The 21,436-nt window shown below is 45.9% G+C and overlaps 1 protein-coding gene across 4 annotated transcripts in view; it reads right to left on the reverse strand.

The window, feature by feature from the left end:
• The window catches only part of CCDC88C (coiled-coil domain containing 88C), a 569,522-nt gene that overhangs the window by 531,088 nt on the left and 16,998 nt on the right, over nt 1–21,436 (reverse strand). For all 4 annotated transcript variants that reach the window (XR_003856192.1, XM_029597798.1, XM_029597797.1 and 1 more), the window contains exon 3: nt 7,929–8,037. Coding sequence is in view for 3 of the 4 variants with exons in the window: in XM_029597798.1 (XP_029453658.1) it covers nt 7,929–8,037 (109 nt within the window). In the remaining variant the exon portion in view is untranslated. The remainder of the gene's footprint in view (nt 1–7,928; nt 8,038–21,436) is intronic.

The raw sequence follows: 21,436 nt of genomic DNA on the forward strand, positions 1-21,436 counted from the left end.
CGTTCCTCTGAGATATCAGGGACGGGTCCGAGCCTAGAGGAATCTGTGGACACAGTGAGAGATCCCGAAGGATGGGAAACCAAGCCTGACGTGGCCAGTAGGGGGCTATGAGAATCATTAGACCCTTGTCCTTGCGTAGCTTCATGAGAGTCTTCCTGATGAGAGGAAGTGGTGGGTAGGCATAAAGGAGACCTTCCCTCCAGGAGAGAGCGAATGCATCCAGAGGTGGAACTTTGCAACTGTGATGGAGAGAGCAGGAGTTGTCCACCTTGCGATTCTGCAGAGACGTTAATAGGTCGATGGTTGGATGCCCCCACTTCCAGAATAGACTGTCCTCAACTACAGGGTTGAGGGACCACTCGTGGGGCTGGAATTCCTGACAGATTGTCCGCTAAAACATTGTCCACACCCGCCAGGTAGATCACTGAGAAACATAGCCTGGGATAGAGCAAAAGCCCAAATTTGTGTCGCTTCCTGACAAAGGAGGTAGGATCCAGTTCCTCCTTGTTTGTTAATGTACCACATTGCTACCTGGTTGTCCGTCTGGATCAGGATTGTTTTGCTAGACAAACAGTCCCAAAAGGCAGAGAGCGCATCTCTGATTGCTTGGATCTCCAGAAAATTTGACGTTGGGACTCTTCCGCTGACCAGGTTCCCTGAGTTTGCAGGTTGACGACATGCACTCCCCAACCTACGTTGGAAGCTTCGATTGTCAAAATTATTTGAGGTTCTGGAGCTTGAAAGGGCAGACCTTGAAGTAGATGGGACTGCAGGGTCCACCATGCCAGTGAGAGACGAAGTCGCTGGGTGACGTGGACAATGTGCCTGTGACCACTGGGACTTTAATGTCCATTGAGTTACTCGTATGGCTAGACGAGCCATTGGAGTTACATGGACCGAGGATGCCATATGCCCTAGTAAGACTAGTAGACGAGCAGTCGTGGTTGGACGAGAGCTTATGTTCTATGCCAACGACCCAGTGTGTGAGCTCGGTCCCTGGGAAGAAAATGCTCTTGTTTGGACTGTGTCAAGATCCGCTCCTATAAAGGAGAGGAACTGAGATGGAGTCAGGTGAGATTTCTGATAATTGATCAGAAATCCCAATGACAGTAGTAGTTGCATTGTAAGTTGGGAGTGGAGAACTCCTTCCGAATACTGAGCTTTCAGTAACCATTCGTCCAGGTAAGGATAGACATGAATGCCCAATCTTAAGTACGCAGCTACTACTGCTAGGCACTTGGTGAGCACCCGAGGGCCTGACACTAGGCCGAACGGGAGGACCTTGTATTGGAAATGTTGGTTCCCAACAAGGAAGCGGAGGTATTTTCTGTGAGACGTGGTAATTGTGATGTGCATGTACACGTCTTTTAGGTCTAGAGCGCTAAGCCAATCCCCTCGAAGAAGTGGAAGCAAAGAGCCCAGGGTTACTATCCGAAATTTCTCTTTCCGAAGATGTTTGTTTAAAGCCCTTAGGTCTAATATCAGGGGATTCCCTCCCATCTTTTTTGGGATTAAAAAAAGTATCGGGAGTAGAATCTGTGTCCTCTTTGGGCAAGAGGAACCGGTTCTAGGCATTTGCTTGCAGCAGGGAGGATACCTCTTGCTGCAGTTGAAGACAGTGGTTGGAATAAGGCCACCCCGGCCGAGGTGGAGTATCAGACGGAATGGAAAGGAAATTTAGATGGTAGTCGTGAGCGATAACTGCTTGCAGCCAACAGTCGGTGGTGACGGTTAGCCACTTGGTGGAGAAGTGGCATAAGCGGCCGCCCACAGGTAGATTGGGCAATGGAGGATGGTCTTTGCTCTGAAGTCTGGAGTCAAAATCCCACTGTAGGAGCTGGTTGAGAAGGAGCTTGAGCTTTCTGAGCTAGAGGCTGACGTGCTGTGGACTTCTGGAAAGGCCATGACTGGCGACCTCGAGATGCTGGTGGATAATATTTACAGGGCTTGTAAGTCGTCCGTTTAGTGTCGCACCTTAAGGAGCATTTAGATGGAGTGGAAAGATCCGCCTGGGCTGCTGATGAAGCGTTTCATTATGGTCCTTCAGCTGGGCCACCATCTCCTGAATTTTATCGCCGAACAGGTTATCCCCTGTGCAAGGGAGGTCGGCCAAACGATCCTGCACTTCAGGACGGAAATCAGAAGATTTTAACCAAGCCCAGCGGCGGGCACCGATACCGGTCGCAGATAGATGGGAGGCCGTGTCGAAGACATTGTATGCCGAGCAGACCTCATGCTAGAAGTCCTGCAATTCCTGGATCCCCCTAAAGAAATCATGTCCATCCCAGTTCATGAAGTCCTGCAAGACCTGATGCAACGCAACTGGGAACATCCTGGATCGGTTCCTCCCGTAAACAGGATGCTATCTACCTGGTCCAGCCTTCCCCAGGATTTCAGAAGACGCAGCTAGCTCATCAGTTGGTGGTGGTGGTGGAGTCCGCCCAAAAGAAGGCCAGGCGTCCAAAACCCCATTCTTTAGCGCCACCTGGGAAGGAGCAGAAATTCCTTGACACTTTAGGATGCAAGATATTTCACGGGGGCCATGCTTATCTTGCGCATTGCGTCATATCAATTATATATGACCCTGTACACCCGTAACCTGTTTAAGCAGCTACAAGAATATGAAGAGTCCCTTCCTGACCAGCTGAATACCATCATAAAGAAGGGATTTGACACGGGAAAACATGAGGTCCGCTCGGCATACGATGTTTGACATGGCCTCCCGTCTACCTGCGGCCGGTATCAGCGCCCGCCACTGGGCTTGGTTAAAATCTGATTTCCATCCTGAAGTGCAGGATAGTTTGGCCAACCTCCCTTGCACAGGGGATAACCTGTTCAGCGACAAAATTCATGAGATGGTGGCCCAGCTGAAGGACCATAATGAAACTCTTTGTCAGCTCTCAGTAGCCCAGGCAGATCTTTCTACTCCATCCAAATGCTCCTTCAGGCGCGACGCTAAACTGACGACTTACAAGCCCCATAAATATTATCCACTAGTGTCTCGAGGTCACCCATCACGGCCTTTCCAGAAGTCCCCAGCACGTCAGCCTCGATGGTGGTACTCCCGACAACCCCGGAACTGGCTCCGGCGAGATATCCTCCTCCCCTGAAGAAAGCAGGATGGGTGTCTATGGAATCATCTGTATCTGTGATTTTCTCGGTGCCCCTGGTAGGGCACCGATGAGCAAATCCATCTTATCCAGGAGAGGCAGCAGCACTGGAGGCATTTGTGTCTGTTCCAGCAGAGGAACCGGTGCTAGCGTCTGTGGTCACGGAAGGCTTTGGATCACCTGGACCACAGCCTCTTGCACCATCCGGTGCAATTCCTCTCGAAGTGCTGGGGTGGTGAACCCCAGGTCCAGAGTGGGAGGCACTACGTGCAGTACCAGAGGGTCTACCGATCCTGGTGGAGTCTCGGTAGCCCCTTCCACCGAAGGCGCAGGACGCCTTGGTGCATCTGGCTTCGAGGGCACTGGACGCTCTTCGGCTCGGGTCTTTTTCAATCGGTGGTTCTGTCGATGGCTCCACCGACGTAGCGGAAGACACTGGCCTTCGATGTTTTGTGTCTGCTTCTCTCGACGGTCCGCTCTGCCCGATTCCAGAATCGATGATGTAGACGCTGAAAACTGGGACAGCGATCGGGTGTCTTCAGCCTCGGAGCGACGTCTATGCTTCGGTGAGGATCGAGTCGATGGTACCACGGAGACTTGTGATGGAATAAAAGTGCCATCTTTTCCAACCGTGCTTACGGCCCTTCGGGGTCATTTGGGCACAATCGGTACACGTCTCCACGTCGTGCGATGGTCCAAGGCATAAAACACAGACTAAATGAGGGTCCGTGATTGATATAGTTCTCGGACAGTCAGGGCATCGACGAAAACCTGTCGCCATCGTGGCTGTCGAAAAATTTAGGCCGGCCACAAGGCCTACAGAGGACCCCGCCGGGAACAGACCCGAAAAACGGTGGTAAATTTACTGCACGACCCAGTATTCGACGGCGAAGAAGGGAGACCCCTAGGAGGTATAAACTTTTGCAAGTTTTGAAAATAACTTCCTAAGGAAAATTTCCAATCAGGAACTGTGAAGAGCTTCAAAAATCCACATGGCTATTAGCTGAGCAGAAAAAAAAAAAAAAAAAAAAGAAAGAGACTAAGGGAGAGCCCTGCTGGATGCAGGGTTATTGCCATGGTGGGCATGCCCAGTAGGTGCCAGTCAAAGTTCTAGAAACTTTGACAAAAGTATTCCGTGATTGGCTCCATCATATGATGTCACCCACATGTGAGGACTACCATCCTGCTTGTCCTGTGGGAAAATGGCAAAACCTAAGAAAAACAAGTGAGAAAGTATCCTTACTTCCTGTACAGGTTTAGAGGTGGTGGTGGAGGAAACAGCAGCAACTAGGGGTGTACATTGGTTATTGTCTCCATGTGATAAACTGTTTTGGTATCTTTCAGAAGGTGCCGTTTAAGAAAGAAATCTTGACAGAAAAGCTTACCAGACACTATACTATTGTAGTTTTAAAAGCTCTCTCTAATTAGGATAAAGGCACTTGATTCTCTTAACAGATTTCACAATCAGTTTTAACCCTCTGGAGGGTAAGTTTTGATCTCCATCATAGAAATTTGACTCCACTCACTAATGAGTTAAATTTATTACAAAGCTACATTAGAACAGGATGAAGAGGGCAAGATGGCCGCTGCATAGCAGGACGTAGGCTGTGAAGCTCCTGGGAAGCCTATACTTAGAACTTTTCCTTTGCTTACTGCCTTTGCTAAAATGCCGCATACAAAGCGGAGATCCGAGAAATTACCTCGACTCCAACTGAAGCGGCAAGGCAATTCAGGATCGAAGACGCCTTTGGAAGATCCATGCTGCCGTTACCAGTGGGAGGGGCAGCTGGAGATTCTGGCGGGGAGCAGCCGAGAGACTCCGGGCCTGCTGAAACATCCCTCAGCCCCAGACAACCAACAAAGCAGATTCCTCCATCAGGGCCCTTCGGTGAACGGAGGGGCGAACAACAAATAACACTGAAGGAGCAGCTACCTCCGAGGACACCCATCATCATGAGAAGTGCAGCCGGTGAGCTGGATACTTCGGAGAGCCCAGAGCTACGGGGCTCAGATGATCTGTATGAGGAGGGACAGCGTTTGATTGGGGAAAGATGTGCTACTGAGAAAGGAAAGGTGGAACCTAAATTAGAAGTACTCCTGCCGGCATACCTTGAAACGCCTGAGAAGGTAACTTTAGAAGTAATATGGAAAGCTATTGTGACCTTAAATAAAGCTATTGCTGAATTGACAAAAACTGTTAAAGAAAACCTAATGAATGTCCAGAGTCAAGAAAAAGAGATCTCAAATGGAAATGAATATAACAGAAATTGGGGGGGGGGGGGGGGGGTGTCGAAGCAAAAAAAGTTAAAGTCTAAGCAGAATTGATTTAAAAAAAAAAAAAAAAAAAAAAATTCGGACTTTGCTATGGGGGAAGAAAGTGGAATATTTAGAAAATGAGCTGAGGAGGCCTAACTTAAGGTTCCTCAACTTTCCTAGAACAAAATGGATGCCCCATAAAGAACTCTTGAAAAGTTATTTCCTAAATATATTGGGTTTCGCGGGAACTTCGTTACCCCAAATCTCAAAGATATTGTATTTACCATCAAGAAGAGAAGATGAAAAGCAAGAGGAAAAATCAGAAGATAACTTATTTTATTTATTTATTTTTAACTTTTATATACAGAGGTTCCTTTATGGGATACAAATCACCCCGGTTTACAAAAAACTGCAACTTCGCACAAAGGCAGTACATAAAACAAGTGAATACAAGAACTGGTACAGGGAACATAAACTGAATATTCTATAATATGAAACGGTTCAGGAGACCACATCATTGAAATTAATGGGAGAGATTATACAATCGAGAATAAAACAGGTATCGTATGCGGGTAAAAAGTTACGTACGTTGAGTTATAGGATGAGAAAATACACTGGGAGTGTACATTGGGACCTGGATAAGACTGTTATTAACCAAGGCCGGGGTTAAGTGGAAGTAACTTGTCAGATATAACTGAAAAATCATTTGAGACAGTGATAGAGAAAAGAGCTATGCTCTTGGTGACCTTTTCATGGCTTTCAGATAGGGATAGAATATTGCAAGTATATTTTCGTAAGCAGAAAAATCTATTTTATGGGAAACAGATAAGAATTTTTCCTGATATTACAAGAGCAATGCAGCAAAAAAGGAAATTGTTTCTTTAGATGAGAAATTAAGTTATTTCTAGAGAAGCAAAATATTATCTAAGGTATCCATGTCGTTGTATAATTGTATCAATGAAGTGGAGCAGTTGAGACAATATTTAGATTCCCATTCCTAATGTATTCTCAGGAGAATGATGGTAAAAAAAAAAAAACAAAAACCGTAAACTGAGCATGAGCTTTGCTTTTTCTTTTTTGTTATAATCCCCTCCCTCTGGAACAAGCATGCCCAAAAAAATTCAAACAGGACCTGCAAACATTCCTTTTCAAACAAGCATACTCTGAACAGCACACTTCCTTCCCATGCCGCCTACTCCCTCCCATGACGTTTATTCCCCACTGGTCTTCGCGACATTACTGTAAATAGTAATACTCTTGTAAAAATATTTCTAAGCATCGTATTTTATTCATAAGTTGTGAATCGTTGCAATTTTACCCTATCTATATATTACCATGTTCTTTGTTGTACTGTGAAGCGCTTGTTGCTGATTTTCGTTTTAATGTGAACAGAGATGTTCCCAACGTTCATCAGTATATAAAAACTGCTAAATAAAATAAATTAACCTAGAAGTACTCTGCTTAAAATTATCTTGCCTCCTAGATTACTTATAAGCTTTGATTAGACTTTGTTACTGGCTTAGAACTGAATGTAAAAGTGTTTTTCCTATGTTATTTTTATTTTTCTGTAACTGTCTTTATGTAATTTGAAAATTCAATAAAAAAATAAATTAAAAAAAAGAGAACAGGATGAAGAGGAAAAACCAGACAAGAAATTGAAGATTACAAAGCAACAAACACCACATTACCTATAACTTTTTCAATCCTGGAAAAAAAAAAAAAAAAGCAAAACCTCAGCTTTTATATGCATTACAGAGAATATGGGCACAGGGTTTGGTATAGTATTTGACAGTACATTCTTGTAACAGCTCTCTATAAACTTATACCTGCTATGACATGAAATCTTCTTGCAACTGGGCCTAATGGGTGCATCTAACTTTATCCTCAGCCAGGCCAATGCAATATAGTGCACTCTGCTGAGCACACGACTTTACTGGCATTTCTTCATGCAATAAGGGGATTAACATCCAAACAAGTGCAAAGCTAATAGCACTCATCACACGTAAATTCATGTTAAGGATTTTAGCTATTACCACCCAATGCGCAAAAAAAAAAAAAAAAAAATTTGCACCCGACATGCACATTTTTACTCTCAAGAATTAACGCCTGCCCTGGAGCAGGCGTTAATTCTTGAGGAGCCCCAAAAGAATACAAAAAAGCAGAAATACTGCTTTTCTGTAGTTCCTCTTGACTTAATATCGTGGCAATAAAAAGGGAGAACAGGAAAAAAAAAAAGTGTTGCCAGAGTTCAGGTTAGTAAAACAGACGCTCAATTTTATGAGCATCCATTTTCCTAACCCACTGACAGCCTCCTTTCCTGTGAGCCTGATGCAGAGGAGGCACTAGGGACAGAAAATTTTCCCTAGTGCCTCCTTTCTACCATTTTAGCCCATTTAAATATTAGGTCAGGCGCAGAGGATCGATGGATCAGCACGTTAAGGGAGCGGGCGCTCATGACAGACCCTGTTTAATGCGCACAGATATTGCACTGGCCAGACAGTGATGCTGTCAGTTTGAAGTGTGTGTGTGTGGTTTTGGGGGGGGGGGGGGGGGAGAACATACCTGATAATAGTTCTTGATATGCCTGACCAGGATAGTGAGATTCTGAATCCGTAGGTTCACATCATTGTTCACATGTTTGTTAACACGTTGATTTGTTGGCCTGGGATCTCTGGAAAAACAAGAGGGTTTTATTTTTTAATAACCTGGTTAAAAATGTAAAGTGGGATTTCCCTGTTTTGTAACAATGATTATTTCTTTAAATACCTTGACTATTTCATTGTAATGCAATGTTATAAAATTTAATAGAAAAAAAATGTAAACTCATTTTTACAATGGAACAATTTATGCTGTAACACATGGTAAAAGAATCTTTACCCAAAACAATCTGTTAATAAGGTTTCAGACAGAAAACTCAGTCTGCTTTGGGATGAACACACCAAGCTCTATATCCCAATGTTTCATAACCACTACCCTTGTCCAGGAGCTATAGTGTACAGGCCATATAATCTTGCTATTTATTTTACATATCACAAGATCAATACTTTCTATATTATAAGAACTCTCCTCCAATCAAGGAATATATAATACATTTGTAATAGGGAGACCATTTAAGACAGGGGTGTCCAAATGATGACCCACAAATGCTCTCAATCTGGGTGGAAGCACTCCTTGAACAGCATCCTGTGAGTTGAACATCCACTGCTCCCCCTTTCCTCCCACTCCAGTCATGGTCTGAAACATGATCCTTGGAACAATGTTTCCCACCCCCGATTTAAGAGCATTACTATTTAAATGACAATAATAATAATAATAAATAAAAAGCAAATACAATCCAGTTTATAACATACTGCCACTAACTAAAGATAATCATCCATGCACACAGCAATTACAAAGAATGGAAAACAGACAAAACATACACCACAAACAGAGGACCCGATTTATTTTTTTGAAGGTTTTCCCCCCATTCTGACCCCAGTGTAATAAGATGCAGGTGAAAAATATACACTAAGTTCAATGCACATTTTCTTTAAACATGTGCTAAAATAAAATGTAGCTCCCAAAGCAGCAAGTTCATAGTATGTTTTAAAAAGCATGCAGACAAATTGTATGTGGTTGCAGGAGATAGTGGAACTCAGATGTGTACAAGGACCAACATGAACTACTGTCACTATGTGGTCCAACATTTTCATGATGAAGCAGACAGAACCCTGTTCCTGATATCAAATGTTTAATAAGAAATTAAGAAGTTGCCATACTGAGTCAGACCGAGGCTCTATCAAGCCCAGTATCCTATTTCCAACAGTGGCCAATCCAGGTTACAAGTACCTGGTAAGTACATCCCATGCTACTAATAGCAGTGACTATTCCCTAAGTCAACTTGATTAATAGTTAATGGACTTCTCATCCAGGAAGTTATCCAAACCTTTTCTAAAACTAGCTACACTGCCTTAACCATATCCTCTGGCAACAAATTCCAGAGCTTAATTGTGCACCGAGTGAAAAAGAATTTTCTCTGATTTGGTTTAAATGTGCTACTTGCAAACTTCATGGAGTACCCCTAGTCCTATTATCTGAAAGAGTAAATAATCATGTTTACCCGTTCTAGACCTCATGATTTTATAGACCTCCCTCATATCCTCCTCAGCCATTTCTTCTCCAAGCTGAACAGCCCTAAACTCTTTAGCCTTTCGTCATAGGGGAACTATTCCAACCCCTTTATCATTTTGGTCATCTCTCTGTACCTTCTCCAGTGTAAAAGCAAGTTTGCTTACTGTAAACTGTGTTTCCGTAGAGAGCAGGATGAATTAGCCATGCTGTCATGGGAACTGTCATTCAGGTCCGGGAGGCGGAGTTTTACCAAGCAGAGGCCAGAGTTTTGCTCTCTGCGGCTGCACGTGTGTTCCCGCACAGGAAAGTAACATTCTCCTCAGTCTGTGATTAAGCTTTAATGGAGTCGAAGAGATGGCGACTGCCAGGGAGGAGGGAGGGTCAGCATGGCTAATTCATCCTATCTATGGAAACACTGTTTATGGTAAGCAAACTTGCTTTTTCCTCGTTGATAGCAGGGCTGAATTAGCCATGCTGTCAAGGGAGTCCCAAGTTCCCGATCACGTTGTTTGTGATGTGTAGAGGCGTACGTGATCCATTAGTATGGCAGTCACCATGGTCAGGAGGATAGAGATTGCAGGATTGCTTACCCTATCTTTGGATCAGTGGCTGCTTGTTGATCAAGGCAGTAGTGGGATGTGAAGGTATAGAGTGATGACCATGTAGCTGCCTTACAAATGTCTATAGGCTGTACATTTTTGAGGTGTGCCAAGGAGGCCGCCACTGCTCTGACTTGGTGAGCTTTAGGAACAGAATGTAGATGTAATTGCTGTTTGTCATAGCAGAATTTGATGCACTGTGCTATCCAGCTAGAGATGATACATTTAGCCACTGGGAGTCCAGGTGCTTTCGGGTCAAAAAAGACAAATAGTTGAGAAACACGGGAGTCCGAGTGTGTTCTCTTTGTAGTATGCTAACGCTTTTTTGTAGTCCAGTGTATGCAGTAGTTTTTCCCTATCATTAGAGTGAGGTTTAGGGAAAAAGATGGGTAATTCTATGATTTGATTGAGATGGAACTGAGAAACCACCTTTGGCAGGAAGGATGGGTGAGTCCGGAGAACTACCTTTTGGTTATAAAACTATAAATATGAAGCATAGTGGACTAAGGCTTGTAATTCACTGACTCAGTGTGCTGATGTTACCGCTACCAGGAATATTACCTTCCATGTAAGGTATTTCATGTGTGCCGAGTCCATGGGTTCAAACGAGGAAAGCATGAGCTGTTCAAGAACTATGTTGAGGTTCCATGGAACTGGAGGCTTAGAGATCAGAGGACGAAGGTGAGTTAACCCTTTAATGAAAATGAGAGAATAAGGGGTGATTTGAGATAGGAATATTGTTAACTGGTCTATGATATGCCCCTAAGGCACTAAGATGAACACTAATGGATGATGTTGCTAGACCAGCTGTGTAGCGTATGAAGATAGTCCATGAGTAGCTCGGGTGAGCAGTCCAATGGTGTTATGCCCATGGAAGTGCACCAGGTAGGAGTAGCGCTTCCATTTATAGCTATAATTTTTCCTAGTTGAATGTTTCCTGGATTCCAACAAGATGAACTGCATTGAAGTGGAAACTCTGTTCTGTTAGGAGCCGTTCAATCTCCATGCTGTCCAATGGCGAGATGAGTGTAGCAGGTGCAGGAGCGTCCCCTGTTCTTGGAACAGTAGATCTGGGTGATTCGGTAGGCGAATTGGGTCTTTGATGGATATTGTAGAAGGAAACTGTACCACGGCTGTCTGGGCCAGGCTGGGGCTACGAGTATCAATTGAGCCTTGTTGGCTATGCACTTTTGAATTGGTCTGGTAATGAGTGGTATGGGAGGAAAGGCATACAGGAGGTCCTTTGTCCACGGGATAAGGAAGGCATCCTGAGCGATTCTGAGCAGACTGGGTCTTATTGAGCAGAAGTTGGTAACTTGAGCATTGATTTCCGTTGCAAAGAGATCTATCGAGGGTGTCCTCCATTGTTTGAAGATGTTGTAGGCTATCTCTGAATTGAGTGCCCATTCGTGAGGATGAAAGATGCGACTTAGCCTGTCCGCTCTCGTATTTGCTACTCCCAGTAGGTAAGTTGCTTGTAGATTTATGCAATGTCGGTGAGCGTGTTCGAAGATGATCAGGGTCTCCTTGCATAGGGACCATGAACCAGACCCTCCTTGTTTGTTGATGTAAAACAATGCCACTTGATTGTCCATGTAGATCATGATCCTGCGGCCCTTCAGGTGATCTTGAAACACTTGTAGTGCATTTCGAATCACTGAGTTCCAATAAATTTATTTGAAGGGTCTTCTTGGGCATTGTCCATAAACCTTGTGTTTCATAAATCGAGATGTGCTCCCCATCCCTTGCAAGACGCATCTGTGGTTAAGTCTGCTTTGGGAGGAGGAGGGGGGGGGGGGGCTGAATAATGCTCCCTTGGAAAGGGTGGAGTCCAGGAGCCACCATGCTATGTCCTCTCTCATCTCGGATGTTAGCGATAGTCTGTGTGTCAATGGTTGAGAGTGTTTCCATTGACATTTTAAGCCCCATTGCAGGCATCGCATGTGTAGCCTGGTGTTTGGGACCGTGAAAATAGCTGCTGCCATGTGACCTAGGACTATTAAAACTTGTCTCGCCGAAGGTCTTTGAGTTTGGTTCAACAAATGGAGGAGTTGACGCATTTGTGTTGCCCTATCTTTTGGTAGGTATGCCCGGTTGCAAGTGGTGTCCAGACATGCTCCTATGAATTGTAGCTTATATGTTGGCTGTAGATGTGATTTCTGAAAATTGATCACCAGCCCCAATTCCTGTAAGCACTCTATTACCCGGAGGTGATGATCAAAACTGTCAGAGTCGAGGCTATTATCAACCAATCGTCCAAAAATGGAAAGATGGCTCATCTCCGACAACAGGGTATGACCATCACCACTACCATGCATTTGGTGAAAATCCTGGGTGAGGCCGATAGTCCAAAGGGGAGAACCTTGTACTGGTAATGTTGACGCCTGCAGCGAAAGCATAGGTAACACCAAGAAGATGGATGGATTGGAATGTGTGTGTAAGCATCCTTCAGATCGATGGAACACATTTCAAATGATACCATCTTGAATTTTTCTTTGGTCATGAACTTGTTCAACTCTCGAAGATCCAGTATGGGATGAAGGCCACCCGATTTCTTGGGCATGAGGAAATATGGGGAATAAAACCCTAAGTTTCTGGCTTTCGGAGAAATCAGTTGTACGGCTTGTGAAGTAAAGCAATTTCCTCCCCGAGTTGTGTTTGGGACCTTTGAATTGAAAGGTGAGGTAATGTGGGTTTTGTGGTAAATTGAAGTTGGTAACCGTGTCGTACGATCTGTAAAACCCATTGATCGGATGTTATCCTCTCCCAGGCTGCTAGGCAAGAATGGATTCTGCCGGGTGGTGCTCTATGCTGTGGTAGTGGCTGAAGGTATTAAAAAGATGGAGTTGATTTTACCAGGGCTGCCGGTTGTTCGGTCGGCTGCCTCTGGTTTCGTGACTTACCCCTCCGTTGATTTGGGGTCTGTTCCGTTTGAGGACGCTGGTAAGATGGGTAAGACTGGGTACGAAATGACTGGTAAGACCTGTAGGGTCTACGGGCATACGATTGTCGACAATTAGAGCCGTAGTATCGACATTTAGATGAGTATTGAGGCTGCGATGTCTAGGACTAAACCGCTAAAGCTTCATCTTTTAATTTGCCTACTGTTTCTTGAAAGTGTTCTCCAAATAAATTGTCTCCTGTACATGGAAGGTTAGCTAGTTTTTCATGCAGATCTTCCCGTATGGTACTGGAACGCAGCCATGCCATTCTGCGGGCTGCAATGGCTGTTGCAGATGCCCTGGAAGATGTTTCAAATCTTTCATATATTGCCCTCAAAAAGTGTCTAGAACACTCTTCCATATCATGGAGAGGTGGTGGTACCTGGTCTCCAGTCGAGGTAAGCATACCTTTTGTGGCTTGTATGCACTCATATAGATATTGTACCATATATGGTTCCTGCAGTTTTTCTGGTGGGTCAGATGGGTACCCGGTAGATGAGGATGGTGACGTTTGGAGACATGAAGTCCATTGGCATGTCTGGGTTTTGAATTGGTGAAGTTGGGCGACATCTTACTGGAGATGACGGAGGCTCCACCGATGGTTCCCTGAAAATATGTATACTCTGTTCCGGGGAACTTGCAGAGGGGGTCGTTAGACATCTTAAAGGATGATTCAAGGGTTTCAAAAAATCCTGCTAACGAATGGGATAACTGAAAAAATGCCTCTTTTGTTTGAGGAGGCATTGCTGAACGACCGGTTTGTTTAGGTATCTCACTTGCATTAGGATCCACCGGATATGGTTGAGGTAGAGTATGTGGGACATCACGCTTCTTCCCTCTATTGTCTTCTGCAGTGTTGATGGAATTGTGTGAGGACGTAGAGGCATTGGAGGAAGGAACTTGTATGACCTGTGTAAGGGTTTCAAACCTTGTATATGAGAAGAAATAGAAGTAGAAGGGCTTACTTCCCAACCTCTAATTGTTTGTGAAGCCTTATGGTGTGAGTGATGTGAATGCCTATGGTGATGGCCAGACGAGGTTTCTGTGCGGGTTCTCTTTCCTGAAGGTGACAGTCTGTGTTTTGGTCTGTATCCTTTAGAAGTGGACTTTGAGGACCATGAATTAAGAGCAGTTTGGTGTTGAATCTTTAGAGGTTGAATGGGATAACCCTGGAGACTCATGCCGTCTTTTTAAAATATTGTACTTTATGTGGCTTATTTGTTGCCTTTTGCGCAGTGTGTGCCGACTTGTGTCGGTTGGCACTGTTCCCTGCGCCGCATTTTTCTGCGCCATTGGCGACATAGTATGTTCCTGTGGCGCCGGGCTCTTCAACGCAATGTGCGTCGGTTGCTTCGTGGCATGCTTCGGCGCCGCCTGTGCCACTTGCGCCGCTCCCAGCGTCTTGTGCGCACGGTGTTTTGAGGATGGCGCCATCTTTAATAGCGAGGCTGAATCCCTGTCCCTCGGATCAGGTCCCTGATCAGATAGCCTATGGCGTCGTGAAAAGTCCTTACCTCCAGGCCTGGAGGGTCTAGGATCCCACGATGCTGCTCTTTTTAGTGATGGGGCTGGTTTTGTCGAGGGCCCTGGTGAAGAGTGAGCCTCGGAAGGCTCCGAAATATTTAATAGCTCTCTCATTCTGTAGGCCCGCTGTGACATTCGGGCACAAAATTCAGTGTCTTTGACTGTGATTTGGCCCGAGGCACCAGTAACATCGGTCATGGCCATCCGTGACAGACATTACCTTCCCGCATCTGCAGGGTTTGAAACCAGATTTCTTAGACATTTTGAAGAAAAACCAAAAACACTGAGGAGAAAATCAGCTCCGTGTGCGATCCTGCACGCGGAAAGAACAGACTGAGGAGAATGTTACTTTCCTGCGCGGGAACATACGCGCAGCCGCAGAGAGCAAAACTCTGGCCTCTGCTTGGTAAAGCTCTGCCTCCCGGACCTGAATGACAGTTCCCATGACAGCATGGCTAATTCAGCCCTGCTATCAACGGGAAACTATATCTTTTTTGAGATGCAGCGACCAGAATTGTACACAGTGCTCAAGGTATGGTCTCACCATGGAGCAATATAGAGGCATTATGACATTTTCCATTGTATTCACCATTCCCTTCCTAATAATTTCTAACATTGTTTGCTTTGGCTACGGCAGCACACTGAGCTCACAATTTCAATATATTGTTCACTAGGAATGTGAATCATTTTTTGATGATTTAAAACAATCGTCAGATATATTTTAAATCGTCAAAAATCATTAGAGCCGCAATACAATAGCAATTCCCCCAATTTATCGGGAGGGCAGGAAAACCGGCACACCAAAACAACCCTAAAACCCACCCCGACCCTTTAAAACAAATCCCCCACCCTCCCGAACCCCCCCAAAATGTTTTAAATTACCTGAGGTCCAGTGGGGGGGTCCCGGCGCGATCTCCCACTCTCGGGCCACAGCTGCGTTAATAGAAATGGCGCCGGTGGCCCTTTGCCCTTACCATATGACAGGGCAAAGGTAGCGCCGGCGCCATTTTGGTTCCTGTCACCCGACGTCACGAGTGCAGGAGATCGCTCTTGGACCCCCAGGGACTTTTGGCCAGCTTGGGGGGCCTCCTGACCCCCACAAGACTTGCCAAAAGTCCAGCGGGGTCCAGGTGAGGGCACCGGCACTACCTTTGCCCTATGTCATACGACCCGAATGACATAGTGAGGGCAAAATAGCGCTGGCGCCATTTTGAATATTGGCAATACGGCCCGAGTGCAGGAGTTCGCTCCCGGAATCCGTGCCCTCTTTGCCCTGGTGGGACAGGCTCGATCGCTCTGGCCATTAAGAGGGCAGAAAACTCCCCATATAGTACCTCCTGATGCACTATTGGCCCCCAAAACAGGTACGGGGGCAATTTGGCAAGACACCCAATTGGTTTAATTGGTTCCCTTGATTAACAATGTACAAGACCCAATAATCTGAGGTTAAACTGGGTCCGCTGATTCGCAAAGAACTGCAGCCTGGGGGGGCCCAGGGTCTCAGGTACAAGTGGCTGGCCTTTACTCCCTACAATCTAGTCAAAACGCCATCCCAGGATTTGGCTGACGAGCCAGCTGGGGCTTGGGAGCTCTCTATTGCTTAGGACAGCACCCTGTGAGCTTACCCTCTGCAAAAGGGAGCGAGTTGCTGGGGGGAATAGTACTTCCATTGTCGATAGAAAGACTTCCTCTGATCCTGCTCGCGAACCTCTTGTGTGAGGAGGATGGGTTTGAAGTGCTGGCGGACAGCTGTTGGAGAGTGTCATGGTGATCCCACAGTTGGGCTACTACATCCCTCACCTTATCTCTGAAAAGATTCTCTCGTCTGCACAGCAGGTCAGTGAGTCTTTCCTGTACCTCCGGTTGGAGATCCAAGGCCTGCAGCCATGCCGTTCTGCAAGTGTCATTTCCCACTGCAGAGACTCACTGCTGTCTTGAAAACATCGTAGATAGAACGAACCTTGTGTTTTCCACACTTCAGGCCCTGACACACCAACGATAAGAGGGGGGGGGGGAGGGGTCTTGCTGCTGTTAAGGCAGTCGCTTAATCACTTCTAGCAACTGCTTCCAGAGGTTGCAAGAATATTGGCTCATGTCGAGCTGGTAGGAGCCAATGCGGGCAATAAGCATGGCCCCTTGGAACACTTTCCTTCCAAGAGCATCCATCACTCTATGATCCTTACCCAGTGGGCCAAGGCATGGGTTTGACAGCATTTGGCCTTCTCAAGGACAGATTCGACCACTATCAATTGTTGTGACAGCTGATGCTTCTCCAATCTGGTAACCTGTATGACGAGGTAAACGCTGTCCGCCTTCCTATTAACAGGATGTACTGCGAGGGGGTGCTCCCAGATCCTCAGCAGCAACTCCCTAAAGATCTTGTGCACTAGAATCACCATGATCACTTTACAGACCTCCAGCATCTTATGCCTGGCATCCTCCTCTGTCATTAACTGAAAAAGTATGGCTTCCACTATCGCCTCTACAAAACATGCGAAGGTCAGATCCTCTGGAGGAGACCACCTTCACTCCTCTGGAGAAGACTGTTCCAAAGGGAGACCCTCCAAGTCCTTGGAGGAGGATTCCACAGTGTATTGCCCCCAGGGGTCATATGGGGCCTCATCCTCACTGTTCTCTACAGTAGATGGGGCCCTGGGTGCTCTGCCTTCATCCAGAGGCATGGGCATCAGTGGCACCAGTGTCAGCCCCGGCAAAGTTGGATGGGGGGCATCCAGAGTCCTTCCGAAAGAGCTGTTTTGAAGAGTACTCAGAAGGCATCAGAGAGAGCTGTCTTAGGGTCTCATGATAGTCCTCGAGTTCCACCACTGTTCGTTGAATGTGCTCGCCGAATAGATTATCTCCTACACAAGGCAGGTCGGATAATCTGTCTTATACTTCAGGGAGAAGGTCGGAAGACTTGAGCCTGGCCCATCATCTTGCTGAGATTGTAGCTACAGATGTGATATCTTTGACACTGCTACCAGGGTAAGATGATCTGATCTCATGCTTGCCTGCCTCAAAACCCTTGTTTACTAGAGTTTGGAGTTGCTCTTGAAATTGCTGAGGCAGGGAGTCTCTTAAGTCTTATATCTGCTTAAATAAGACCCTATTATATTGGGTCTTATAGAGCTGATAAGAGGCAATTCTGGAGATGAGCATTGATCCCTGGAAGACATGGCAACCAATGGCATCTAGAAATTTCTGTTCCTTGCCTGGGGGAAAGGACGTGTGAGGTTTTGATCTCCTTGCTCTTTTCTGGGCAGATTCGACAACCACAGATTGGTGATCCAATTGAGGTTTGCGAAAGCCTGGAGCTGACTGAACGAGATAGGTGGTGTCAGCTTTTCTGTGGACTGGAGCAACAGTGCCAGGATGTTCCCAGTTCTTTTTGAAGAGATCCAGAAGAACCTGATGGATAGTGATGAAGGTTATTTCCTTGGGAGCATCCAAGAATTGTAACAGCTCCATCATTTGATGCCTGTCATCTTGTTCAGTCTGCAATTGGAAGGGAACCAATTCAGACATCCCCTTCACAAAATTTATAAAGGAAAGGTCCTCTGGAGGAGAATGCTTTCAGTAGGTGAAGTTGGTGAAGGCAAATCGGTGTCTGGTGAAGAATCATTAGTCTAGGTGTCTTAGGGATCAGCACCTGCTCCTCTAGGAACTAGAGGACGGGGCGGTGGGATCCCTGAAGGTCCAGGTCAAGGCTCTGAAGGAATAACTGGAGGCACCGATGAGGACATAGAAGGCACCTGTGCAGGCATCGAGGGCATCGATGGACGTGTCGGCACTGATGGGTGGATCAATGGCACCGATGGACATATCGGCATAACTCCCAATGGAGGGATACAGAACAGTGTTTCTCCTCCCGATGACAAAGCAAGCGGGGAGGACACCGGAGCCATAAGTGACCCGGGGTCCATCGGTGGAAAAGCGGCCATAAGCGCTTCCATCCTCGAGAGCAGCAGTGCCAATGCTGCTGGAATTGGGTCAGTGGTCGGTTCCGCAATCGGTACCAGTGTCTGTGGACACTGGTACCGATTGCCTTGTCAATGGCCTCCTGAACCATCCGGTCCAGTTCTTCTCGGAAACCTGGAGGAAGCAGCCCCAGCTCCGGAACAGAAGGAGGCAGAGGCATAGCCAAAGGAACCACCGTTAAAAGTGGAGTCGCGGCTCCCGATACTCTGTCGGGTGAGGGTTGCCTCGGTGACCTGGTCACCGAAAAGATCGGTGCCTTTTCTAGATGGGGCTTCTTCGACAGCGGCGAGGTCGATGATTTCGCTCCCTTGATGATCCGAGACTTTCGATGCCGGTGGCAATGTTTCTCTCTACGATCCCCTCGGTCCTGAGGGGGAGTAGAGGGTGTAAAAGGCAGAGAAGTCGATGCCGGGCGGTCACCGGCCGGAGGTAGATGCCGGTTGTGATGACATCAATGCAATAGACTGCGTCTGGGTTTGAGCACGGAAGAGAAGTTCCATCTTCTCTATTCTAGCCTTGCGACCTTTTAGTGTCATAAGGGCACATTTGGTGCAGGTTAGGACATCGTGCTCACATCCGAGACACATTACACAGACTTTGAGAGGGTCTGTGATGGACATGGTGCGATTACAGTCCGGGCATCGGCGGAACCCCGATGCCATGGCCATGAAAAAATTGAGCCGTGGTACGGTAGACGGCCAATAGGCTGCAAGGGCCAAACTCGACGGAAAACTGGTTAAAAAAGAAAAAACCACTTACCGGAGTTCCACGGCTTGAAAAAGTTGAAGGAGGGACCCCTGTGGGGTAAATTAAATTTTAGTAATTCAGTGAGGAAAATTCCTATCAGGAATCTCTGCAGAGCTCCTTAACCGTGTGGCTACTGCTGCGCGGAAAAAAGAAGACTGAAGGGGGACCCCTGCTGGCTGCAGGGTTAGTGCCATGCTGGGCATATCCAGTAGGGGCCAGTCAAAGTTCTGGAAACTTTAACAGAAGTGTTCCGTGATTGGGCTCCATCCTGTAATGTCACCCATATGTGAGGACTACCATCCTGCTTGTCCTGTGAGAATGTATGATACCCCCCCAAGAATCCATTTTTAAAGCTTGGGGCATTCTGATAAGTATTTTTTCTCATTTATGTAATATGTATCGTTCTCTGTGGTACTGTTTTAGTTTTTGTAACCAGATGTCTTCCACCCAACATTCCTTAGGACCAGACTCCTAACTAGGGCCTCTGGCCACTCTGCAGCAAAGGCCATAAAATATGCTCCTACTTGTGAAATTTGCTGATCCCTAAAGGACACAATAACCAACCTCGTCGCCTTGTGCAATAATGCTATAACTCACTACATAACAAGGAAACTTCGTGTTATGTGGATATTTGTGCGGTTGCCAGCCTCGAGGCAGCCTTTTATTTTGACTGCCCCCCTCGGATAGCTCCCGTATTTTCTTTATTTCTTTTCACAACCAATTTTTTATTAATTTATTTTTGCGTTTTATTTATAGTATCATTATTCTTTCCAAGTCCATTGCTCAATTCCCCCGTTATGCGGATCGACCCTTTACCTTCCGAAAGTTATATTCAGGGTCACTTATCTTTTAACAATTGCCACTGGTTTTCGGGTCTATCTCCGCCTGCCCGACATGGGCCATGTTTCGGCGTTCACTGCCTGCTTCAGGGGCCGCGGGAACAAGCTTGAGATGGAATCTGCGTGTGGACCTACAATGCAACTATTTTTAATTCTTACTAAAACCTAGGTGATAACGTTATCCTTTTGCTCTTTATCTAAAAAATTCCCCACTATCCAAGTTTAAAAGTACTTACTGTGTCTTGATATTTGTTCATTAACGTGAGCGGCGCCTTCACTTGCAAATCCGGCGTCTCCCTCTATGCGGCTTTTAATATACCCGTTTAAGTCACTCTGTGGGCCAATCACATCGTCTCCTTTGGATCCTAGGTGCTAGCACCCTAGGGTGCTCTGTTGCTCAAGTGAATTGATGACGTCACCTATTCTTAAAATTTACTTATGTCTCTTCATAACTACAATATGTAACCAACCCAACGATATAATATCTCTCTAATTTACATCTATTTGCCATATTCATTAAAATGTTGTGTTATTGTAAGTGGCGCAAAAATTCTATCGGGCGGACCTGATGGAAAACTGCTATTAATAGATGTACATGCAGCCTATGGAAATTTGAACGTATTTGTCTCTTTTAACATCTTTGTTCCGACTTTGGTTATGAAATCCGGTAATCACTCCCGATGGTTGTAAACCGATCAATCATGATTGGAAATAGTTGTTAAAAAAAAAGGGGGGGGGGGGGGGGGGTCGGGCAACCTGACCTGATAGACGACTGTCAACCTTTCATTTCCATGTGGCTGCAACCCTAAACTAGGAACTCCCTCTGATCTATGACTGCGCCCCAAAGGAGATGATGTGATTGGCCCACAGAGTGACTTCAACGGGTATATTAAAAGCCGCACAGAGGGAGACGCCGGATTTGCAAGTGAAGGCGCCGCTCACGTTAATGAACAAATTATCAAGACACAGTAAGTACTTTTAAACTTGGATAGTGGGGAATTTTTTAGATAAAGAGCAAAAGGATAACGTTATCACCTAGGTTTTAGTAAGATTTAAAAATAGTTGCATTGTAGGTCCACACGCAGATTCCATCTCAAGCTTGTTCCCGCGGCCCCTGAAGCAGGCAGTGAACGCCGAAACATCGCCCATGTCGGGCAGGCGGAGATAGACCCGAAAACCAGTGGCAATTGTTAAAAGATAAGTGAACCTGAATATAACTTTCGAAAGGTAAAGGGTCGATCCGCATAACGGGGGAATTGAGCAATGGACTTGGAAAGAATAATGATACTATAAATAAAACGCAAAAATAAATTAATAAAAAATTGGTTGTG

Source organism: Rhinatrema bivittatum, chromosome 4, assembly GCF_901001135.1.
Source record: "Rhinatrema bivittatum chromosome 4, aRhiBiv1.1, whole genome shotgun sequence".
NCBI lineage: Eukaryota > Metazoa > Chordata > Amphibia > Gymnophiona > Rhinatrematidae > Rhinatrema > Rhinatrema bivittatum.